The 25,104-nt window shown below is 38.4% G+C and overlaps 1 protein-coding gene across 1 annotated transcript in view; it reads left to right on the top strand.

Moving 5' to 3' along the window:
- The window catches only part of Khc (kinesin heavy chain), a 278,091-nt gene that overhangs the window by 124,248 nt on the left and 128,739 nt on the right, over positions 1–25,104 (top strand). Inside the window, exons 2-4 of the mRNA XM_067142133.2 lie at positions 1,102–1,189; positions 13,085–13,312; positions 22,739–22,882. Coding sequence (XP_066998234.1) covers positions 1,102–1,189; positions 13,085–13,312; positions 22,739–22,882 — 460 coding nt within the window. The remainder of the gene's footprint in view (positions 1–1,101; positions 1,190–13,084; positions 13,313–22,738; positions 22,883–25,104) is intronic.

Here is a 25,104-nt window from a genome sequence, read left to right as displayed (position 1 = left end):
ATTTTAATCGCATGTGGTTAATTCCTCGGTCTCGGACTCGCTCACTCTCCCCCGCTTCCGTGTCATACGCACTCACCCACCCACATACATATATTGACGTCGGAAAGGGCATCCGGGTGTAAAACTAGACCAAATCTCCATCAAATGCCGACTCCAGAGCGAAATACTGTCAAGCTTATCACCTGTTCTGAACTCTTAACTGGTTGACAGTCATCACAGGTACAGTTTTCATTATACTTCACTGAACTACTGTGAATACTGTTTACTGCTCGTGATTTGACATTGGTATGAAATGAAGAGGAGAGGCTAGGGATGATGCTGAGGTAGTTATATATAATTTTCTACCAGGTGCCGTTGACCTTAATGTTCAGCCCTTTAAACAATAGTGTAATAAGAATGTTTGCCACTGTTTTGAATATATTGCAGGATTATGATAAGGCCTGCTATGTGACTCTGCTGTCGCACTTTCTTTTTTTTTCTTTCTTTAAGTTGTTACCGAGCTCGAAACTGCAGTCGCTTAAGTGCGGCCAGTATCCAGTATTCGGGAGATAGTGGGTTAGAATCCCACTGTCGGCAGCCCTGAAGATGGTTTTCCGTGGTTTCCTATTTTCACACCAGGCAAATGCTGGAGCTGTACCGTACTTAAGGCCTTGGCCGCTTCCTTCCCACTCTTAGCCCTTTCCTGTCCCATTGTCGCCGTAAGACTTATCTGTGTCGGTGCGACTTAAAGCAAATTGTATTTTAAAAAATTCTTTAGGTTGTTGGTCACGGAGTTTAGAGTCGTCGTCGTGTATTGAATCAACCTATCTTTGCGATAGTGTCTGCTTCTGCTCGCAGGACTTGTCCAATCATTGTAGTTGCCTTTCATGCCTTTTCTCTTGGATTAGAGTTATGCCGAATAATGTGTTTTTTATGTCTACTTTGGAAACCCGTTCACTCCATATTTGCCACCATAAGGTTATTCTAGTGTTTGAGAATAAACATTGGTTTTCATTTAAATGACAGTGACTGTGTTTTGTTTTTCTGTTGTGTAGCTGGTAATACTTTATTGTTCATACTATTTGGACACAAAGACTGACTTCTTATTTCTTTATTTTTCAGAGTAAAGTTTTCCTGTTTGATAAGGTATTCAAGCCCACTGCAACGCAAGAAAAGGTTTATAATGAAGCTGCAAAGTCTATTGTCTCAGGCAAGTGTAACATTACATTATAGTACAATTTAATAAAAAATACGACATCTTTCGTTCTTGAAAGACCATCAGATTCTTCAAATTACATTTTTAATTTCTTTTTTAAATTTATTTTATTAACTGATTAATATTAAGTGTAAAAGCTTTTATGGTTGAAATGTTGTAACTTATATTAATGAAATACTAATGTTCTTCTCTCCTTACTGGTCCATGTATTTTAATTGTTTCTTTTTTGGGTATAATACATTGTTACATGTTTTCTTTTCAGTATTTTCTAAAAAAAAAAAATCAGTTTCAATAGACTGAAGAACCTATCAGTTGCAGGTAAATAAAGTCAAAACTAAAAGGAGATGTCTTCCACTATAACAAAACACAATTGTTTATACATAGGTGGTTCAGAAAGTAACAAGACCTGTCTCATGCATATTTCATTCCAAATGCCTGTTAGACTGTTCATGGCTATTGGACAATACTTCCAGAAAGCTCAAGGGGACACATTCACAGCATCATTCGATGAATCGGTTCTTTAGTTGGAAGCCTCTCCAAAGGATTATGACCAGTTTCTTTCTGCCTTCCACAAATGTTCTAGTCATTTTATTCCCAGAGACTGTAGAACAATTTATATTGTGGGCCTTGCTGTAGAGAGACACTCTATATTCAGAGTACTTCTGTTCAACAGTAATCCATTTGGGGAAGATACAGTTCACCCGAGTTGCAGCCTTGCCACTGCCCTGTCAGGAGGAAAAGGAAACAGTTGGTTGCAAACAGTTTCTGATCTCCCCTTGTTGCGGAACAGCCAGAAAGCTGGGAGACTGATGAAGAGATTAAACAATGAATCGTCCAAAAGAGAACTGCATGCAAATGTTCCTGTTAATCAGATCGCTCACAACTGTTGTCAAACGGCAAATCCAGTTGGTTCATGAAGTCCAAAATCCGAAGGGACTAAGAGTATGAAACAAATTGCCTCTCTTGTGCATTCAGTTTAGCAAAGCTGAACATGTAAAACTAGTAAAACTGCTGGCTTTAATGGCATTCATGTGGAACAGGTAAAACACTTCAGTAAGAACACTCAAGTGGCTTCTTTAGCATTCCAACAATTGCTTAAGCCACAAACATTGCCATATGTAGAATGTTGTGGGTGGTGTAGGGGATTCGTTATTAACATTTTTCACAATTGACCCTATCGGTATTTAAAATTTTGTGTATTATTATTAGTAGTAGTAGTAGTTATGGTATAAGTTGTTTATTATACTAAATCTGAATAGAATGTATTCATATATACCCTAATAAAATCTTCTAAACAATTGTTTTGACAGCCTTAGGCTACAACTTTTTAACATCAGAAGTGGTTGTCAGTGCCACATGCCATTATTGCACTTAGGCTTCACAATTATATTTTAGTAAACAGTTATTTGTATGGGTGTTAGGCAAGATGCTTTACATAGCAGGAAAATCCATGGAAAGAATCAGATATATTGAAATAAATATTAATTTAATTTAACACAAATATCTGTATGGAACTCGCCAAGGTTGAAGAATTAAATTGGCATGATGAATCCATGCTCTCTATGAAGTTTGTTTAAAAATGTGAGCTGCCAAAGGTACAAAACATTAAACAACAAAATTTGAACTCGGACTAACGGGTGAATACCGCTCGACAATGTACAAATTTCACATCTGCGCTGCAAAGCTGTCGAAACAATATATGTCACAACAAATAAGTTGTTGAAAGGGAAATGGCGTATGGCTTTTAGTGCCGGGAGTGTCCGAGGACAAGTTCGGCTCGCCAGGTGCAGGTCTTTAATTCGACTCCCATAGGCCACTTGCGCGTCATGATGAGGATGAAATGATGATGAAGACGACAGACACCCAGCCCACGTGCCAGCGAAATTAACCAAGGATGGTTAAAATTTCCGACCCTGCCGGGAATTGAACCCGCGACCCCTGTGACCAAAGGCCAGCACTCCAACCATTTAGCCATGGAGGTGGACAAGTAAGTCGTTAAGTGTAAGAGAGGATGAAGAACCTTAACTTTGTCACCTGCAAAGGCATAGATAAATACGGTATATGGTGTTGTCCTTATTTTATTGCGAGTTCGATGGTATTGTACCTTCTTAATGAGCGGCATGGCTTTGATGCTCCTTTCTTTCAGTAGACATGGGTGGGATATATGCTTTGAGACCCACTGCCACGTTCTTCACAGGATATCAAATGACAGCTACTTCTGTCCCACGTTGAGTGATGTACTCTACATGCTGAAGCCCCAAGCACAGGGATTATATATTTGAGTGTATACTGTATTCTATATCAATTCTGTTATTCTGAGAATTTAAAGAAGAGAAAGAATTGTGTATTTTTTAAAGATGCTGAAATATACATATATAAATTGTTCCTTTTTAATAGGCCGAGTATTAAAACCAGTGTATTGAGGATGGGTTTGAAAACAGGAAAATTGTTGGAGTAGTCTGTAGATTTAATAGGTGCCTATGACACTGTTAATGATCAAACTTTGCTCGGTAAACCATATCAAACTACTAAAGATTACAATCTAACTGAAATGGTTGTTTGTCTTCTCCAGAACAGAAGATTCTTGGTAGAATTTCAAGCAACACAAAGCCGCTGGAGAAATCGGCGAAATAGCCTACCACAAGGGAGTGTTCTTTTTCCTCTGCTTTTTAATGTGTATTCTAACAAATAGCGTACATCTCCATATACCAAGAAGTTATTCTACATAGATAATCCCTTGCCTGACAGCACAAAGTGCTCTCTTTTGCACTGGATGTTCTTTCTGCTATACGAGGAGAATAAACTCAAACCTAACCCATCCAAAACTCAGGTTTATGCTTTCCACCTCAGAAACAGAGGAGCAGCAAGGAAGCTCAACATTAAATGGGAAGGATTGTCAGCTGGAACATTTTTACCCCAAAGCATCTAGGAGTAACTTCAGATTGCACCCTGTCCAATAAGGCACATTGTTTGAACACAAAACAAAAGGTCTGTATGGGAAATATCATCCTTTGTAAGTTAATGGGAGCAAAATGGGGTGACTACTCTAAGACTCTGTACAACTGCATTGTCTCTGTGCAGTGTTTGGTATCAGTCATGCCAAACAAGCTGATATTGCTTGAATGAGTCTTGTAGAACTATCACTGGATGCCTTCAACACACACCTGTCTACAGAATCTACTTTCTGGCTGGCAGAGCTGCTCTTGATGTGTGCCATGTGGTTATAGCACAAACTGAATGAACAAAAAGTTTGTGCTCATCCTATGTCTTTGGTCACCAGCCTTGAAGGGACGACTTGGATGGAGGAGAAGTTTCGTGTAGTCCACAACAGTTCTCACTGTGAGGCCTGAGATAGCCAGGACCACTTAAGGCATTCCACTCTACCACCTGTGTTACTGGGTGAAGATAAAAGAAAATCTTCCTGAAGGCTATGATACTGACTGGGAAATCTGGAGGTCCCTCAACAGATGTTGGTGTGGCATTGGAAGATAATCTACTAAATCTGGTTAACTGGAAGGAACGGATTTCTTGAAGTGGAGGCAGATTCAAGCAATGAAACACCTATGCAGATGTGAACAGTGTCCATTATCTTGCCCAACACAAGAACTGATGGAAGGTCTGATAATTTAGCCTGTTTCTGGGTGAAAAATATTTGACCATAGATATTTGTAGCTGTAATTTTTTTCATATAATATGCTTCTGACTTAAATAATAAATAGCATCTCCTGTTAGTTTCATCATTGGTTTTAAGATGAGTCTGGTGGCAATATTGTCAAACACTGACTTTCACCATATGATCATATTTCTACATGTGAAGTGGACGTAGCACATGCGCTAATGACAAATTTTAAAGTACGCTAATCGCAGTTTGGAATAAAATGGTAGAGGTCTCTCCTGCACGAAAAGAAAAAAAAAAGTAAATGATGATGATAATAGAACACACACAGAAACAGTATTACAAACTCTAATATTTTTCTGCAGTTGACATTGAATTGACTGAGAATTAATCTAACAAAAAGTAGATTATAGGGGCCTTTTGCATTTAACTCAAAATACTAATTAAAACATTGTGAAAATTCCTGAACACGGCTTTTACCTAGTTGATGCGTAGTTTATCATTGATTCATGGTGGTTGAATTACTGTGAATAAAAGGAAGAGCATCAACATTTTCTGGGTGTAGAAGAGACCACCATGCATTGAGAAGCAGCCCACTGAACTGAAATGTCTTGGAAGCTGAACTTGACGCCTGTATGCAATCTAGTGAAAATTTTGGATCATTTTGTCCATTCGTCCTCCATCAGGATGCCATATATTCTTCTATTGCACAATTTTGGTTTAAATCTCTTTCCAGCTCATCTGTTGGAATAAGGCTGTCTTCATCGTCAGCCCACGAAGCAAACTTCATTCATTACTTTGGCAGTGTGTGGCATATTCATGGAGTTTGATGACCTGGAGGTGATTGGAATATTAGTCTTTCATGTACGCCTCATTCATCATAAGTTTGTTCACCTAAGTAGAAAAATCAAAAATCAAATGTGTCAATATGTAAGTTGCCATCAAAATGAACTGTGTAAGGGAAAAGTATTAAGGAAACCAGTGCTTGCTTAGGGGAGAGAGATGTAAGAATTGGTACATATTGTACCATCAATTGCGCTATTTTCACACAAGAAATTTGGAATCGGTCAGAAACAAAGTCAATACTGACATGATTCCTGAACACACAATTGTTCTGAAGAACACACAAGTTAATATTCAAATTAGTGCATTCCATGCATTATCTCTGCTGTTACATCACATCTTTCATTGTAGGATGTAATTTTCAGATGGCAAAATGGTGCCCACAGGAAAGTCTCCAACTTATGGTACTTGCATATGGTGAACTTTTCTTTCATATACGATTTGATGCAACTTCACCAGAGTTCTATTTCAGAGACCTCCCCAATATGAGACTCCTGAGTCTGATGTTGTGGGTGAGTCATTTTCCATTAGACAAGGTGAAGTGTGGGCAACTTATAGCATTCTAATTCTTTTGACCCTTCCGTGAAGGCCTGTAAAATAGGCATACTTAAAGATCACCACATGGAATGAATCAAAATTGTCTGGTATTTAAAATGGCAAACAATAAGAATATAGTAGTCTACGTACATAAAAAACCTTACTTGAAGTTCCATCCATATGACTTGGTTGTCCCTTTCCAGCAAGTTTTTCTCACAAAGACAAATACTGGCATTGTATAGAACCTAGCATTGTTAAACGAGTGTTCCAGCGAGTGTCTTTAGATTGTTGAAATTATTTTTCAAGAGCGTTTACTTGGTCACTTTGTTTGACATAGCAACAAGTACTTCTGTTGCAGATATAAGGGTATCGCTATGAGGGGAACAAACTGACATAAGCATTTCTCAGCATCGTGTTGGGCATATGACAGACTCAATTCAGTCTCGCATAATCGGCCAGTGTAGAGATTGTTTCCACATTGATCGTTTGTAAAATGCACGTGTTTTTAGTACGGTCTGTGTGACATCAAGAACAATACATTGTCTCAGCAATTCTTTTAACATTATCACCTTTTTTAGGATCGTTTGGAAACCTGGTCGTGAGCAAAACACAAGACTTGAGTTCTCATTTTACAAAATAAGGAACGGTGTATGTTACGTCATGGTTCTTTTTTGTGCTAAATGTCCACATATCTATGGTGGCTGCACATTCCCTCCCACTCAAACGGTTCAGTACCTCTGGCATAATTGAATCTCGTAGATGTTTAGCAAAATTTTTGTGTGTTTTGCACTGCTGAAGAAGGGAGCAGTTGAGCTCTCGAAATATGTACGGGAGATAATATAATAAAATGTGAGGTATTGACAAGGCGGAAAAGTGTTTTCATAGATTGAATGTAAGTCAATATGGACAAATTTGAACTATGATGGTTAATATAATACTAACAACATAGCGCTACCCCAACCGGCCCATGCGATGACATCACGGGCTTCTTATGTTCGAGACTTCCAAAGTCTAATAGACACAATTGTCTATTGCCGAAGCATCTCATGGGCTGGGCCGCTGTGCAGGACTCTGCCATACATAGTATTTTAAGATCCATAACACATTACAAAGAAATATGTTGATTTCACCATTGTCTTTTTAATGGTAAATGAATTGGCTCATCGGAGTATTTTGAATAGCTTGGGAGTGGTTGCATTGTGGGATAGAATCTCTTGATGTATGTCCATTACCAACAAAGCTGGTAGAGACATTGATGTGTGCTGTGGTTGTGTAGCACATGGGATTTGAATTTTCTGTGGTCATTGAGAATAATGATACTTCTGAGGTCTAAGCGGTTTAAACAAGTATGGAAAATTTTTACATCTGCCCTTAAGGATATACCCTCAACACTCGGAACAGCATGAAATATAAACACTTATCCCAAAACACAAATATTCTCAGTGAAGGCAGTTCAAATACTAAGCACTATACAACTTCAGACGTGACTCTTTCTAACTGCATTGGAGATAGACATTTTCCAAAAGTTGTCTATCTGCAAGGTCTGTAATAAGAAAGATACAGTGAGAATTTTCTGTAGATTCTGTTTATTTACTGTAAGCTAGGGAAAATCCTCACAAGGCTGGTTTCTGAACAGAATTTGAGATGTGAACCTCTCATGAGCAGAAGTATGTACATTCTGGAAATGAAATGATTTATTGATTAGATCATAAATGTAGGGAACTGAGGAATGAACTGAAGTGGTCTGTGTGTGAAGAAACCTGTGTTGTATCAGTGAACTAAATGTTGGTAAGCCTGAACTTCCATTGTTGGTGAATAGTGAAGAGAATTATTGAGTCTCACAAGTTACATGCTTGGAAAGGAAAGTTATTCCAAATTAGAATATTGTTAAAAATAACTGTTTTATTGGACTGCTTTAATGTAGGATAACCCAATCAGAACATACAATTATACTTTAGAAAGTGTGACAACACTGCACTAATTACTGGCTATTTACAGAAGTCTCTTGTCCTCATAGTGGGTCTTCAGCTGGCAGTGTTTAACCAGAAGGGCAATCTATCCATAATCTTGATTCACAGGTCTCTTTTCACTTTGCTTTGCATGCACCAGTCACTTCACATGGCAGTTCCCGTAATTAGGTTTGAATCCATGTCTCTTTGCTCCAACACAATGCTAGATTGTTGTACACTAGACTCTTCTCAAGACAAGATGATAATTTGCACAATCAACTCATGACTACACACACTCTCCCTCTCTCTCTCTCTCTCTCTCTCTCTCTCTCTCTCATATATTGCGATTTTTATACTTTAAAATACTGCTTGGTTTTACCTACTTCATTCACAACAGCCCTTCTCTCCAGCGATAAATCTCTGCCAAGGATTCACAAGGCTTTCAGTATGATCCTTAAGGAAATTTGACTCCTATGAGGCTAGTGAAGGCTTTGGAAGGAGCTTTTTGCATCATTGCTTTCAAGCACCATATCTTTGTGACGGAGATCCATAAGCATATGGTAGACTGTTTGTGCTAAGGCTGTATAATATGGCATTCTTATTTCATAATGTTTCTTGGAGTTTAGCATTGTTTGTTAAATATCAGAGGACCCTTCCCATTGATGAAAGTCAGCTACTTTACATAACTGCTAGTACATTTTGTCAGCTTCTGTATAACACACGAATGTGGTAATGATTTCACTTGGGGGGGGGGAAAGAACTTATTATGAATATCATCCAATGTTGACCACCACACAACAAACCTAGTGGGGAATCGATTTTGTTTTGTGAAGTATTTGGCGTTACACCACATCCATTCATTGCTCATTTCACTTTTCAATACAGGATCCAATTTATAGCACATTCCGCTATACAATAGAGTAGAGTCCTTTCTTGTGACTTGCCACAGGTTATTGAAGATGTTCTGCTGCTGTTCAAGGTACTGTGTTGGTACAGTACTTGGTTGTCAGTTCTGGTACATTTCTTTATTAGAGATGGTCAGAAATAATTCAAATGGAAACATTTAACTGTAAGACAATTGACACTGGAGTGTGAATTTGCTTCCATATGTGTCTTTAAAGCATAGTTGTCCTCCCTCAATGTTTCCTCTTTTATCCTCATCTTTGGGACTACTCTTCGGCACACACCTTTTAAATAAATAAAAGAAAAATCTTTTCTGAAGTCTAGTGTGTGCTCCATGCCTTCACCACATAACGGTACTTTGTGCCTTTGCATGTTCAAGTCTGAATTCATACAGCACAGTCGCTTGTAAATATGCCATCCCAACATGTTGAACAGAGCACTGTAACTCATCCTACGATATCCGCAGCTACACTTGAGATGGTGTCACGGCTGCTTGTTGCAATGATCTACAGCGGGTGTTGCTCACTGTTTCTATGCAATGAGAGACACAGAAGGTTGAATGTGGATGTTGCATACAGACTATTTATATCCAAACAACCTTATGTGAATATGTACAGTATACTGTTGGGTGGCCAGAAGTGTTCAGAAACTTGTTTGGTTAGAAACATTTGTCTGACAAGGAGAGGGTGTGACATGTGCCTCACAGATTTTGATAAAATTTTGCAGGGACGTTCTATATTGAAAATAAAGATACAAGTGTTTCGGCATTTTGCTAGACACTCCCTTGTTTTCGAAAACTCAGGGCCAAGTTTCATGATGGAAAATTGTATGTTCAATGCTATACATCGAAAGATTGTCTAAAACATGTTTTATTTATATAATATGGGGCCCAAAGTTAATATTAGAGTTATTGACGTTTTTGTGTTTTCATGCTGTAGGAGAGCGAGGTCGGCATCAGACTACCAAACTGCTGGTAAGTGTTCGTTCCTTGGGCGTGGTTTTTTTGTTTTTTTTTTTTCATTAATGATTTTTTTTTTTTTGTGATTCTGATAATATTCTGATGATCAGAATAGTTTCTTTGTTTTTTTTCCAAGTAAAACATTGGAAGGTGTGATTAAAAATCGAACACGGACCAGCGATTTGGTAGTCTGATGTTGACATCGCTCTGCTGCAGCATGAAAACACAAAAACATTAATAACTCTGTTATTAACTTTGGGCCCCGTATTATATAAGTAAAACTTGTTTTTAGATGATTTTTCAATGTATAACCTTGAAAATACGATTTTGTCATCAACTTTGACTTTTTTTTTTTTAAACTAGGGAGTGTCTAGCAAAACCCTGAAACACATATCTCCTTATTTTCAGTATAGAAGGTCCCTGCAAAATTTTATCAAAATCTGAGAGGCGCATGTCGGACCCTCCCCTCGAGAGGCATTTAGTACTGGACATAAGTGAATGAGTTAACCAGTGCTTGTGATAAAATCCCTATCTTTTTAAGATAACATTTATTTCGAGGAACTTTCTAGCATGTACTATTTCTTACAGATTTTGTAATTATTTTATTTGCCTTGGTACTGTGATTAACAGTTTTCAGGCCATATCTCTTTCATTAATTCTAGGTGGTATTTGTACTTCTGTTTGCACCCTGAATAAGGAAATTAAGGTAGTCGGTTATACTTGCACCTCTGGCGATTATATTGATTCAGGCTTGGCCTTGGGAGTCGCAAGTTGCTTGGAGGGAAGTATTGTTGTAGGAATGATGTTATATGTCAGAGAGAGAGCAGATGATGTTTTTGGAGCAGGGAAGAGAATGAGGGGCGGGGGAAGTATAGCAGAGACTTGTAAATTACTTTTTTCTTTTTTTACAAAATTACTCTTGAAGGAACACATGAGATGAAATAAGATTCAGAAATAATGAATAATGTAAATCGTGTCATCAAAATATTATACCACCACTAATATTTTTACTATCTAAGGCTGCTGAATTTGCAGGGAGTGTTGTGCAGCACTTGATATGAACTGAAATATGTGATAAGAGTGATTAAAGACAAGGCCTTGAAATAAAACAGGAACAAGTTTCAAAACTTGCTAATTTCTGTATTCACTAGTTTTAATCCATGCGTCACCAACTTCACATCCTTGTGGATGTATAGTATAAAAAGTTTGTTTGTTGTTCCACAATTTAACATTTTACTTGTAGAAGTGTCGGGGATGATTACATACATACATACATACATACATACATACATACATACATACATACATACATGCATACATGATTACATATTATTCCGATATTTTAACACAATTAAGGAGGAACAATAGTGGTTGGATAGAGGAAGATGGAAAGATGGGTGCCACAAACATCCCAGCGTGGCGGGGAATGGAGGAGTAAGAGGATGAGGACGATATTTTCTTGGGCTGATAATTTTGTTTTTCGTGCGCCAATCTCTCTCTGTATGTTAGTTTATCAGCTGCATAGAATGGTTAGGTACTTGCCTTCTTTCCTCAGAGTTGCTGGATCAAACCCTGACAGTTTTTAAAGAGCACTTGATGTGTCAGAGGCCCTTGTCTGTAGTGGTTTGTTAAGAGATGCCTTTTATTCCTGATACTCCCCACATGGCGCGTCCCAGGTGGTGGATAGGGGCGTCCTAACCGGCTTGCCGGTGGACTTGAGGGAAATTAAAAACCTCTCGTGGACCAAACGCACAACTCCCTGTGGGTAGGGGACACAGGCGAAGATTACACCCACAGTATCTCTTGCCTTTCGTAAGAGGCGACTAAAAGGGGCGACCAAGGGATGATGATTGTATTAGAACTACGAAACAACTTCTGATTAGTACCACCACGTGCATAACACCATGGGTCGCTTTTACTTGCGCGTAGTACCACTGTTAGGTACCAAATACGTTTGTGATTAGTAGCACACAGGAGCACCGTGCGGTTGGCCCCCACTTAGAGTGCACTGTCGGCTTTTACAGTACCTGTGATTAGTACCACTATATGAGGGACACTATGGGTGAGCGACACCATGGTTCTGCTAATAGTTATAAATCATCAGTACCTACTATATGAGGAATGCCACGGGATAGTAAGAGTCCCTGTGGTTAGTACACTTATGTGATGAACACCATAGGTTTGCGTTGCCTGTAAATGGCGCCGCAGTGTGCAAAACATAGGTTTGTATTACATGTACGAATTTTATTACCTGTGAGTAGTACCATAATGTGTGGAATACTGCGAGTCTACGCTACTTTTGATTAGTACCGCACCATGACAAATACCATGGTTTTACTTTCCTAGTGATAAGTACCATTATGAGGGGCCGATGACTTGGATTTTGTACCCTTTTAGACTGCAAGAATCATGGATTTAGTATTGTGCTTTGGCAGCAGTTCCTTGGTCAGTAATACATTGTTTTACATCAGTTTCTGTGAATGTGAGGTAGTGCGGGTTGGATCCACTGATTGTTTTAAATTCATATCCATCCATTCGTTCTTCATTCTCACATTTTTATTTCTGGTCAGTGGAGTATTTTGGACTTCTAATTTGTCATATTTCATCACATTTCATACCATTTGGGGCTGATGACCTAGATGTTAGGCCCCTTTAAACAAGCATCATCACCACCTTTTCATTTCTGAATTCCATCACTCCATCCCTTGAGGCCAGTAGCTGATGTAGTATAAAACAATTACAAATTGTAGTCCTATGGAGGAAGAAGAAAGGTAAAATCTTTATGAATTCTGAAAATACTGTATTTTTACATTATTTCTGCCTTTGATGACTTTTGTTATGCGACTTGTCAGTTTTCATTTTACAAACGACAAAGGCTGGATCCTGTACTGTTTATTTAAGTTCTAATATGCATAAAATCCAATTAAATACTGTTTGAAAATGTTTTTTCCATATGTATATTTATGTGATACCAGATATCGACCTGTAAAAGATATTTGAGACTTCATGTGCCTCCAATAGCACATTACAGGAAGGTCTTCTGAAATTATTCCTTGTTGCTACTATTTCATTTCTTTCCACAGATGTCCTGTCGGGGTTCAACGGTACCATCTTTGCATATGGCCAGACATCTTCTGGAAAGACTCACACCATGGAAGGTGTCATTGGTGACCCAGTCAAACAAGGCATCATTCCTCGCATTGTTAACGATATCTTCAACCACATTTATGCAATGGAAGAGAACCTGGAATTCCATATCAAAGTATCTTACTTTGAAATCTACATGGATAAAATCAGAGATTTGTTGGATGGTAAGTTTCCTTTTTTTGTTTCTTAGCAAAAGTATAATGGAGCATATATTTTTTTGTTTGTTTAGTATTTGCTTTACGTTGCACAGACACAGATAGGTCTTATGGTGACAATGGGATAGGAAAGGGCTAGGAATGGGAAGGAAGCCACCATGGCCTTAAGGTACATTTGCCTGGTGTGAAAATGAGAACACCATCTTCAGGGCTGCCAACAGTGGGGTTCGAACCTACTATCTCCTGGATGCAAGCTCACAGCTGTGTACCTCTAACCGCACGGCCAACTTGCCCGATAGAGCACCATTTTACAGAAAATATTATCTCTTGTGACCAACTGTGTGGTTAAACCGGTAATTTATTGCCCACTTTTGCACAAACTTAGACATAATTCTATTCACGCAAGGTCCAGTTTGGGCAGCCATTACTCCATCATTTCCCCTTATCCAGCTCCTAGAGGGTCGGGGTATGTATAGTACTTCTCCATCTTCCTCTTTCCTTCCACCATTCCTCTTCTACGATCTTGTCCCAGTCTAAATTTAGTCTTATGCCGCTCTTCACTGATTCAATCCATCTTGTTCTAGGTCTTCCACTTGCTCTCTTGCCCTCGCACTTTGCCTCAAGCATTTGTCTTGGAATTTCTATTCTCCTCCATCCTCTTTACATGTCCAAACCACCTTAGCTTATTCTTTTCAATTATCTCATTTAGCTTTCCTGTCCCAACTTTCTTCCTAACATCTTCATTTCTCTCTCTCCTTGTCTTTCCTATCATACTTCTTAAGAAGTTCATCTCACTGGCTTGAATTGTACTCTTGCCTGCTAGTCAAAGTCCAAGTCTCAGCTGCATAAGTCAGTGTGGGTACATAGTACATTTTGTACATTATCTCTTTACTTTCCCTTGGTACTTCTTTGCTCCAAACAAATTTTCTTACACTTTGGTAGAATGCAGTACTCTGCTGTACCCTCCTGCTAATCTCCATGTCCACCCTAGCATTTCGCATTAATTCACTTCCTAGGTATTTAAAGCTGTCCACAATTTCCAGACTCTGACTTGTAATTTTCACAGTGCCCTTTCCTTGCCTTTCCCCTCTGAAAACCACCATAGTCTTGCTTTTCTCTGGACTGATTATCATGCCATACTTCTCGTTTTTTTTTTTTTTTGTTCAGTTCATTTAGTTGCTGCACTTCTTTGCTGTCCTTTCCCCAGATCACATCATCTGCAAATAGCAATATCTTCATCTCTTTATCTCCGTAGGCTTCCTTTGTTTCCTTTACACTTTCGTCCATGACCATAATAAACAAAAGAAGTGATGGTACACTCCCCTGTCGTAGTCCAGTCTTATTTCTAAACCATTCTGCGTTTCCAACTGGGGTCAGTACTCTTAACACAGTTGTTGTACGTTGCTTGCACCATTTCTAACATTTCTCTTCCGAGTCTCTTTCTAACCATGGTTTCCCAAACCACTTCTCTGGGTATACTATCACATATGCCTTTTCTATATCTATAAAAGTCATGACAAGATCCTTTCCATATTCCCAGTTTTTTCCCATCAGCTGTCTAATGCTAAAGATTGGTACCACTGTAGATCTTCCACTCCTGAAGCCATATTGTTCCTCTTGTAACTAACTCTCCTTCATTACTCCTTGCCAGTTTTAATGCTGTAAGTACATCAGACAGCTCAAGACAGGGGACCACATGTCAGACAATGTTAAGTCACTGTCACTGGCTTATCACCAAGGTGGCAGCAATTTGAATAATTTCCAATGCACGCAAAAGTTTTGAAATGAAGGGTCACATCCCTGGGGTTTGGAATCCATGTAAAATTGAATGTCCCTGGCTGCGACCACGATATCAAATTACGTAAGATTAAGTGTGTGCTTGTTTTCTTATAGAGAATGGTAAGTGATAGGTTTGTAAAACTACAAATGTTCAGTGTGACTGTATGCACAATTGGGATGCTACATTGATTTTTATATATTTCATTACTTGTGCACCTTGTCCCCTATGGTTTCTAAGAAATTGTAGAGTTCCATTGATTGTTATAGACTAATTCTCTTATGAGTAATACTTCAAGTATGGATAAAGAAGGAACATTTTGACATCAAAATCTGTAAATTCTCCTTCCATGTGCATACTTTAACAGACTTAAGTTCTGCAAAGCTTAGTGCCCCATAATAACTTTAGATGTGTGCAGTTTCAAGAGAGATGTCTGAATCATAGAGAGTATAATTTTGATGACAAATGCACATGTGCTACTAGTAACAGGTCATTTTGTACTTAGTTGTTTTTGAAATACTAGCCATTAAAGGATGATTTTGACACACTCAGAACATTCATAGTTTGATGCACACACAATCTAGATTAGTTCAGTGGTAACAAGTCGTTATGTATGGTGACCTGACTGCTGCTATAGATTTGTGAATTAGTCACTTGCTCAAGGGTGAGATTTTTCTAAGAATGTAGTTTGAATCGTGTACCCTCACGTGGACAGGACATCAGGAAGTGCACTGATTTGTAGTTGAAGCATAGTGTCATGTTTTGAGGTTTCATACCCATGTCTTCAAATACTTGTGGGGATCATTACACTTACCGACTTGCCAGCTACAGTAAACACAACATAGAATAGAACGGCACTTTTATTCTGTACGGAACTTTACATTGTTTCCTACAATACAGTCTATAGATAACATTGTGTAGAGAAAGGCACTAAATGTATTTGTTTACTATATCCTAAGTGTCAGCCATGCTGCCATGGATATCATAAAGAAGACAGGCAGTCTACGTGCTTTCACTGGTGTTGCCTAGTGTGGCGAGATCCAGCTGCTGACCAAGTCATCCCTCTGCCACATACTGAGCCCCCCTATGGCACTACAGCCCTTGAAAGGCCTTGGCCTACCAAGCGACGCTGCTCAACCCGAAGGCCTGCAGATTACGAGCTGTCGTGTGGTCAGCACGATGAATCCTCTCGGCCGTTATTGTTGGCTTTCGAGACCGGGGCTGCAATCTCACCGTCAATCGTGTAGGCTGAGTGGACCTTGAAACAGCCCTCAGGTCCAGGTAAAAATCCCTGACTTGGCCGGGAATCGAGCCCGGGGTAAGAGGCACGCGTGCTACCCCTACACCACGGGGCCGGCCTTCAGATGCTGCACGTTTGCATTTAACTCTGAAAGTCCCCTTCTTTCAATAGCCATTTTTGTGGCAGACTGATTTGTAAAAGTTGGCAGGCTGCTCAATTATGTATGATAACCAGAAATATGTTGCACACCTGTCTTCTAGATCTTGTTAGTGTTACAGTAAAGAAGTGCAGTAGAACTTGGTTAACTCAAATGTTTGCAATTCAAATTCATGAATAATTCTCTCGTGGTTCCTTGACATTCACAATGTTAAAAATTCAAGTTTAATTCAAATATTACATTATTTAATATGAATGAGAATACCATAATAGAACTTAAAAAAAATGACTAGAGTTAATGGAACCCTGTCTGGGTGGAAGTGAAAAGTAGTGTGCTGGTGCTCGAAACAGAACTAAGAAAAGGTTCAAACTCTTAGTGGCCTCAGAGCATGTTCTTTAAATAGTCTTCTTGGTAGCAAACTTTGGGTTTCGGTATCCGGGAATATACGCTCATTACCCCTAAACCCAGAACTCCATGTGGAGTTGACAGCTGTCAGCAGATGAAATGAAACATTTCACTGGCTACTGAAGGCGTGAAAAGTTGAGCATTGGTAACACTTGGTAATTAATTGCAGGTGGATAAAGTAAAGACTGTTAGATTTTGCTACCGACCCAAAACTAACAAGGGAATGTACACCGGTTTTATTTAAACTAAAATGCTTGCAGTACAGTGTGCCACGTCAGGATGCCTGGTTTCGTTTTTCTGTACAGCATTGCGAAGAAATAAGCAATGTCAGACACTTGATATTGGGTGCTGTCACTGGGCGAATGGAGCAGAAGGCTGATGTTGGGCATTTGCAGCTCGAGGGCTAAAAAAACGTGTGAAAACTCTGTCATTGCTTCATTTTAATGTATATAAAGTACACTCACATACTCTGTTGTTGTTGAACATAGTTTTTGCAATGAAGTCAAATTACCGAAGTTACACCATGAATTTTACCAATAATTACTTCTGAACTTTATTTCCAATTATAAGTTATGGTATACTGTATGCCATTTCTGTTTCACAAATTTTTTTTCCTTGCATGGAAGACGCACCCTTGATTTTTGTTAGGAAAATTAGAAGGAACAATGTGTCTGTGGATAAATACGACAGGATTTTCATGTATGCATGTAGTGTACCGTACCCAGGGGTAAATACCCTCTAGGACGATGCCTCCATTCCTGTATGAACATCCGACTAACTCAGGGTTGGGCAGAGTGTGGGTTGGTTGTCGATTGGGTCAGGATAAAAAGTCGAAGTTCTACTCAAAATAGCAATCAATGACAGGAAATGGAGGTATAACACGAATGAGAAAACGATCATAGGGGGTAAAATGGATTTATTAATAAATATCCCCGATCAAATCACACGAAAATAATTAAATCAACAAAAATAAAAATTTGTAAAAAAAATAAACTCAAAGTATAGAAATAAATTGAAATTAAAACGTTAATTGAATGATTGTACAAATTTGACATTAAAAAAAACAAGTTCAACAAAGAACATTTATATAAATCAAGACTGAGTTTCTTCTTATAGTCCAATGTTTATGTTGTATGGCAACAAGTGTACGCAAACACTGCCATGTGGTATTTCCGTATGGAGTTTCACACTATCGCATCCCAACGATACGGTTTCAAAGTTAAGTTAACCCCGAGAGTCGTCAAACTATTTCCGTAAAATAAAAGTTACATTATAAGAAAAATTACGACGGAAAGAAAAATAATTAAGACGCACCGGACGCTATGTAAGTTATGCAAAATACTAGGGGCAAATCCTACACTATTTACAACAATTCAAATGATCAAACTAAACATATATATACATCGGATATCGAGTAAAGTCTTAAATGCTACACTGCTACTAATGTGAATCCCGGTTCACTACAAAAGATCTAGACAGAACTAGATAAACCAACGATACTTCAGCACTCGGGCTGTTCCCTTTAAAAACAACGAGACAAGGTATACAATCATAAATAATAATGTAAAACCATCCTGTAAGGGAAAAGCATATAAATAATCCTTGATATCGTGAAGAAAGCAATGGGCAACATTGCCTCCTTCTGCTGCGTTTGAGCGCTCAACAGCGTGGTCATCCGTCGTGTACTTCCGGGTAGATTACGAGCTGTAAAGAAATGTTGAACTTCACTATGCTAAAAATTGGATTTTGTCTCCCAAGGCCGCCACAAGGAAATACTGTCTCTTTCACACATACCGATAACACAGGCCAGGAATCAGCTTGCCATGAGATAACGCCCATCATCGGCTATACGGAAACTCGCGTATATTCATTGCTTCTTGGCATGCTTGGGCCATTTAATAACATCAGACTCAATAGTCTGGAATTAACACTGTCCATTCTGATCACAATAAACACTCAGAAGACACTAGGCAGGCACACACATCTGCACAATACTCTTTATCTTGTCAGGCATACCATCAGCCTGCACCAATACATTATAATTCAGCATGCAATTATTATCTCATTATTCCTCATGAATCCCACTGGCCTTTCCACATAATGAGACGCAGTTCGAGTCCTTGGCAGACCATCAGGCAAACAGAATCCAACTTAACTTCAAAGATCTTAATTTAACGACGACGTTCTGCAGCTCCTTCTGGCAGCTTCTGTAAAACCATGCATCATGCAAAATAGCTATACCTGTCTCTCTAAATAACCAAAATAAAATGAATTGATACGTGTTTGACGTAATATAAAAATGAACCTGTCGATCTAGCCCTTCTAGCATATATTTAAGGAAAACTCGGAATATCCTACGCTAAATACTATATTTACAACAATAACTGATCCTATCAATCCCTCATTTTCCCAAACATCTACTCATAAAGCAAAATGAAAATAAAATAAACATGCATTATTCTCGTATCCGAATCTATCATAGTAACAAAATTAAACAAACACATGCCGTCAGGCTTACTTTGAATGAAAATTAAAATTCTATCTACACTGCCCTAGTACCTTAACATAACTTACATATCATGCCGTAAATAATACATGCGTCTTACTTTACATGACTCTCGGGAAACCAGGATAGCAGCTTACATCCCCACTGCTTTATGGGCCTACGCCATGTTAATCACAGCATTAACATGTGGGAATGCACTTCCTTCCTCTACAGGCGTATCCATCATCTTGCTGGAAAATAATTCACTGGAACACAGAAGACTATTATTGATAATCTCTTCGCTGCTTAATGCTGCGAGCCGCAATACCCTTTCTTTTACCAGATCAGCTAACACACTGATTCACATATATATAACACACTTCACTTAAAGGGTAAAAACATAGTTTTTAAAGCAGCCCACGGTTCGGTACGGAAGTTCCACGCGAATACGCGCCCGTCGCGAAATAGTGAAACAATAGCACGTTTCCACTACACTTGTTACTCAGCGGTCACTAAACACAGTCTTTATCAATTGAAAGTAAACTCTGCCAAAATTGTACTATTTCATTTACTCAAGTACAGTAAATTATTGCGACTGCACAATTTACAGTATCATTGATAACCAGTTACTATTACAGGAATGATACCACGTTAATCACAATCACCAGCCACAGATTTAATACATCCGCACTGTGCAAATCTTTACCACGGAGATACAGAGTTGGTACATCCGTACTGCTCAAATTTTTACTACCGACTGACGCTCTCCAGAGCTAGGGTTACTGAGGAGGCTTCGGTGACGCCAATAATGTTGGGGTTCCCGGGTGTCTGAACCAACCACCAATCAGAGAGTTCGTCATGTATGATGACAAAATACTTATTGTGATATATTTACAAAACACAGTTCAAACACTAGCAAATCTCTTCCACCAATTTTTATAATACATTTCCAAATATATCTGACTTCAGAAACTGTGGAAAACCGATCTCTTACAGAAACTGACTTTATCCACAGAGCACGTTGGTCATCCTGGAATTAAGATTTGGCGCGGTGTAGCCTCCAGGTTTGCCAAATCCCTAAGTTCCCATTGGCTGAATTGCTTGGTCAGCATCTAATACACGTGTCGATCCTTGCCAACGCTTGGGTACGCTATCTTTTCTCACGGTCATACGGAAATATGAAGCAACATCCAGCGACTGTCTTGCTCAACATCCGGTATCAACTATCTTAGGGTACGATGCTTTAGCATCTTAGACTGTAACTTTTATGAATAAATTTCACATATTGGGTCAAATAATATTCTAATTATTATTATGGGCCGGTAGGATACGGCTCAGTAGGGACTGGAAAATTTTGTATTTTGTGATAGCTGCAAATTTTAACTGAAAATGTGAATAATGGAAAATTAGCAGATATTTGCAGTTTTGTAGGTATGGTAGGCAAATGTGTTATTTTCAGCAAAAATCATTTTTATAGACAGAAAAACATCCAAAACTATATTTTCAACTATTACTATAGATTAGTGTAAATTGAATGGATCGATTAATCCATTTATACAATGGTGATAAGACTTTTTATCGATTATAATGATAAACGATATTTGCAAGATGCAAGATTTGTGCATTTTCTTCTTAAATTTCTGGTTTTGTACAACTTTTTTATTATTACTGAAATCTATATGGGCATGAGACATGATGCAAGATGTTCGTTTGTAGTGGCCGTCATTCTTGTTTGAACTTCGTCGTGCACAAGGTGAAGAGTATAAATCTGTATTGATCGTTGAGGTTAGGGGGCGCACAGGTATTAATGCCCGTGAGAGGGCTTAGCAATATTTTCCAATGAAGGTTTACACGCCACAGTTTCATTGGCATTGTTTAGCAAATTTTGTAATTGCAGAGTTGCGAGGGAAAGGGACAGTATTGCAAAACATGTTAACAGTGAGCATGTTGACTGTGTACATGTTTCTCATAAAAAAACCCACCTAATTTTCAGAAAATGTATGCTCATTTTCAAAAAACAGATGGCTATTTTGATTAAAATAGAAAATAGTCCCTGTGTACGAGTTATACTACTATTCTTTTTCTCATTTTATTAGGAATATGATTTAATATTAAAGTGTGTTAGTTTTGCTGTCAATATTTTTGTTTTATTGTGAATACCAGATTAAATTCATATCAACCTCACATCTTTGAAGAATGTGTAATAGTTTACTTTTCCTACTGCATGCTGGGAAAAGAATACTCATTGGCCTGCTAGTCTTGACTGGCCTTCTCATTGCATATAATCACCAACAGCAGCTGGCTTCAATCAATCAACCAATCAATCAATCAATCAATCAATCCTGATCTGCATTTAGGGCAGTCGCCCAGGTGGCAGATTCCCTATCTGTTGTTTTAACTTGAAGTGGATGTACCAACTGTCACATACCAACAGCTAAATGCTTCAGTGTTAATGCTTTGTATTGGAATGAATTGTAAAAATAGCATTAGCTTTGAGGTTCAGTACTCTCCTTGGACATAAAATAATGATACTCGAGTATTGTTAATAATTATAGGTCAAGTCGGTGAGTGGCCTTTGTCTAAAACAAACTAGCACACTTCTTACTGTCAAAGTATGTGTATTGTCAGAAAATTTTCTTTTTCTGCTTTAGATGTGCTTGACTTACATGTCAGGTATTTCACCACTGACCTCCAAAAATTCAAGTAAATCTACTGGGTGCAATATTTGAGTTTTATATTTTGAGAGACTTGAGGTCCCCCTCCTTTTTCTGATGTTTTGTAGCGTTGTGCTCTTCAGGCTGCAGTATTTATCCATGTTGTATGACTAAGTGTCCCAAATGTGAATTGGCATGATAATGCACTAGATTTCAGTTCAGTATATTAATACTAACCTGGTATGTTTTAGGTTATGATAACATTAGACATCCCAATGACTGTATTGTATTTCATTCCTTGTTGTGTAGACCCTGGAAATATAGGCACACCTAAGTTTGTGTTAGGATAGTCTATGATGATTAGATGACTAGGGCACAGATGCAACATAGGCCTATCTGATTTGTTTTTTTCACTACAGTTATTTTCCTTTTTAGTCTCAGACTTTCAGCATTTGATCTGAAATATCTCTAATTCTAGACACTAGTGTTCAAAACACCTGTTGCAGCTTCATTATAGATTAACATAATGTCATAAAAGTGCAGTTATACAATAGGTAAAGGATAGTTTTGAAAATTAATCCAGATTTAATAGGATTTCCCATTCAGAGAAGGAATAGTTCTGATAGTATTATTAGTGACTTGGGTTATACTTGAAAATTTGTTTATTAATTGCTGTGGAATGTATGCTAATTACCTTAAATCTTTGATTGGTTTCAGTATCCAAAGTAAACCTTAGTGTCCATGAAGACAAGAATCGTGTACCATTCGTAAAAGGTGCCACTGAGCGATTCGTATCCAGTCCCGAAGAGGTGTTCGAGGTAATAGAAGAAGGCAAAGCCAACAGACATATTGCGGTTACAAGTGAGTATTATTAGTATTTTTGATCAGTTTAACAAAGTTAGCAGGTTAGGCAGTTTAGTTGCATGTAAACAATAGAACAGGCAGGCTGCTGTACTGTCCAGGTCAAGCTCAGCCCGACTTGGGCGGGCTACAAGTTAACTTGCCTGCTTGCTTTCTTCTTTCAACTGCGCTAATCGACTTGAATTTATATAGAATTCTTCAGCACATTCTCTTGTTATGTCAGTCATTACAAAGTTATGTTTAAAATTATTTCCTAATACAGACGTCTTATGTAACTAATTAGCAAATATTTCACTATCAAAAAATGTTTACCTTGATAAAAAATTGGCTCTAAAAAAATATTTCATTATTAAAATAAACATAATTAACATTGAGGTAAATACGGCCATAGATGTATTATGGAATTACTGAAGGGGATTAGAACCAGAGAGGTGCATACTATTTGTACAAATGATAAATATCCCCAAAAAAAAAAAAGATAAATTTTTCAGTGAACATCTTGAAACAAATTTAATAATTTGGGAATGCTCTCCCCCACAGAAACAAATAATTATTGATAACCTAAACACATATTTTAAAAGTGTAATATATATATATGTATGTATATATTTTGCTATTTTGCTTTACGTCACACAGACACAGATAGGTCTTATGGCAACGATGGGACGGGAAAGGCCTAGGAAGGGGAAGGAAGCGGCCATGGCCTTAATTAAGGTACTACCCCAGCATTTGCCTGGTGTGAGAAGTGTAATTTTACCACTTGTTCCCTTAGTTTGTGATCTCCTTATACATACTGCATCCCATTATTTAATGCATGGACAAGTTATAGTTTGTGTGAATTACTGAGGTTATCAAGTCGTCGTGTATCAAGATGTGAAAATTTTTCACAGATTACATTTCCCAAGCAACTGAAGACCCTATCGCTGGTGGCACACATGGTGAATATGTTCAGCACTTTTCTCGCTACACAGGAAAGCCGGGGAAGCATTTGGGAATTATTTTTCCACAGCCACAGCATATTGTAGTTGCCAATAACCCTTCTTGCAAATACCTACTGACCTCGTAACTACACTAACATACTGCGGTGCGTGCACGCACGTATGTCGCATCTATAACAAATTTCGCATACACTTTTGCAGAGGTGCCAACTGTTATGGATTATCCATAATTATTACGGATTTTCCCTCATGATTACAGCATTATGGTCAAAGGCGTAAATTATTACGGAAATGAGACATAACAGAAATATAATTTCTACAGAAAAAATAGGGAAAGAAGGAAAAATTAATCTTTTCGAGCATTAGTTTCAATGCTCGAGTTGGCAACGATACTTATTTGATCATCACTTCCTTTTGCTACCCGTGAGCGTCGTGAAATTCGTTGTGAATGAAGGAACTCTTACTCTGCTATTCTTCACTATAAAATGTCATCTTGTATTATTGCAGTATTAAGTGTACCTGACGGTAACTCTTCCTCAGAAGTTTTCAGTGTTAATAGGAAAAAATGAATGACTTCAAGCCTATGATAATCACATCTGCACTGGAATCGCTTATTGTTCATAACGTGAAAATGTTCTCACAGGGGGAAGGATGCTACAAGAAAAATCCCACACAAAAGCAGCTGCTGCATGGGAAACTAGCTACAAAGAATGTTTTATGACACAACTGGTAATGTGCAAATTTATGTAATAGGATATATTTTAGAATAGATTGTCAGGAAGGGCAAAGAGGGGGGGGGGGTCATTATCTGGAAGGGATGAGTGTGCTTTGGATTTGACTCCAAAATATTTCGGAGGGTAGGGGATGGGGATTACGGAAAAGCAATTTCAAAGGTTGGCACCTCTGCTTTTGTCAAGTCTGCAGTCCAGACAGGTCTCGCAAAGCTTGTTAGGCTTAAGGAAATTAGCGTGCTCAGTACACGTGCGCTCTTGCTTTCCTGACACTCGGGCTGAACTGCTTTGCTTGTTGCAGAACAGAAAGCCTGAAGTAGAATTTATAAATCTTTAGTTGCAACTATCACATGAAGATCTTTGAATGTGTCATAAATAAAAGGATCTGACAAGTTGTCAGACTCCTCCGAGTTGCTCTTCACACTGCTCGCTTGCTCATTGAAAATCACCGCAAGAAGTGAAAGCATCTACACCTCACTTTCCTTGACTTGGAAAAGGCCTTTGACGGAGTGTCAGGAGAGTTGATTAGTTTGCTCTCCTTGAGCACAGAGTA

This window comes from Anabrus simplex, chromosome 2 (genome assembly GCF_040414725.1).
Source record: "Anabrus simplex isolate iqAnaSimp1 chromosome 2, ASM4041472v1, whole genome shotgun sequence".
NCBI classification, from domain to species: Eukaryota; Metazoa; Arthropoda; class Insecta; order Orthoptera; family Tettigoniidae; genus Anabrus; species Anabrus simplex.
This window is presented reverse-complemented; position numbering and strand designations above follow the sequence as displayed.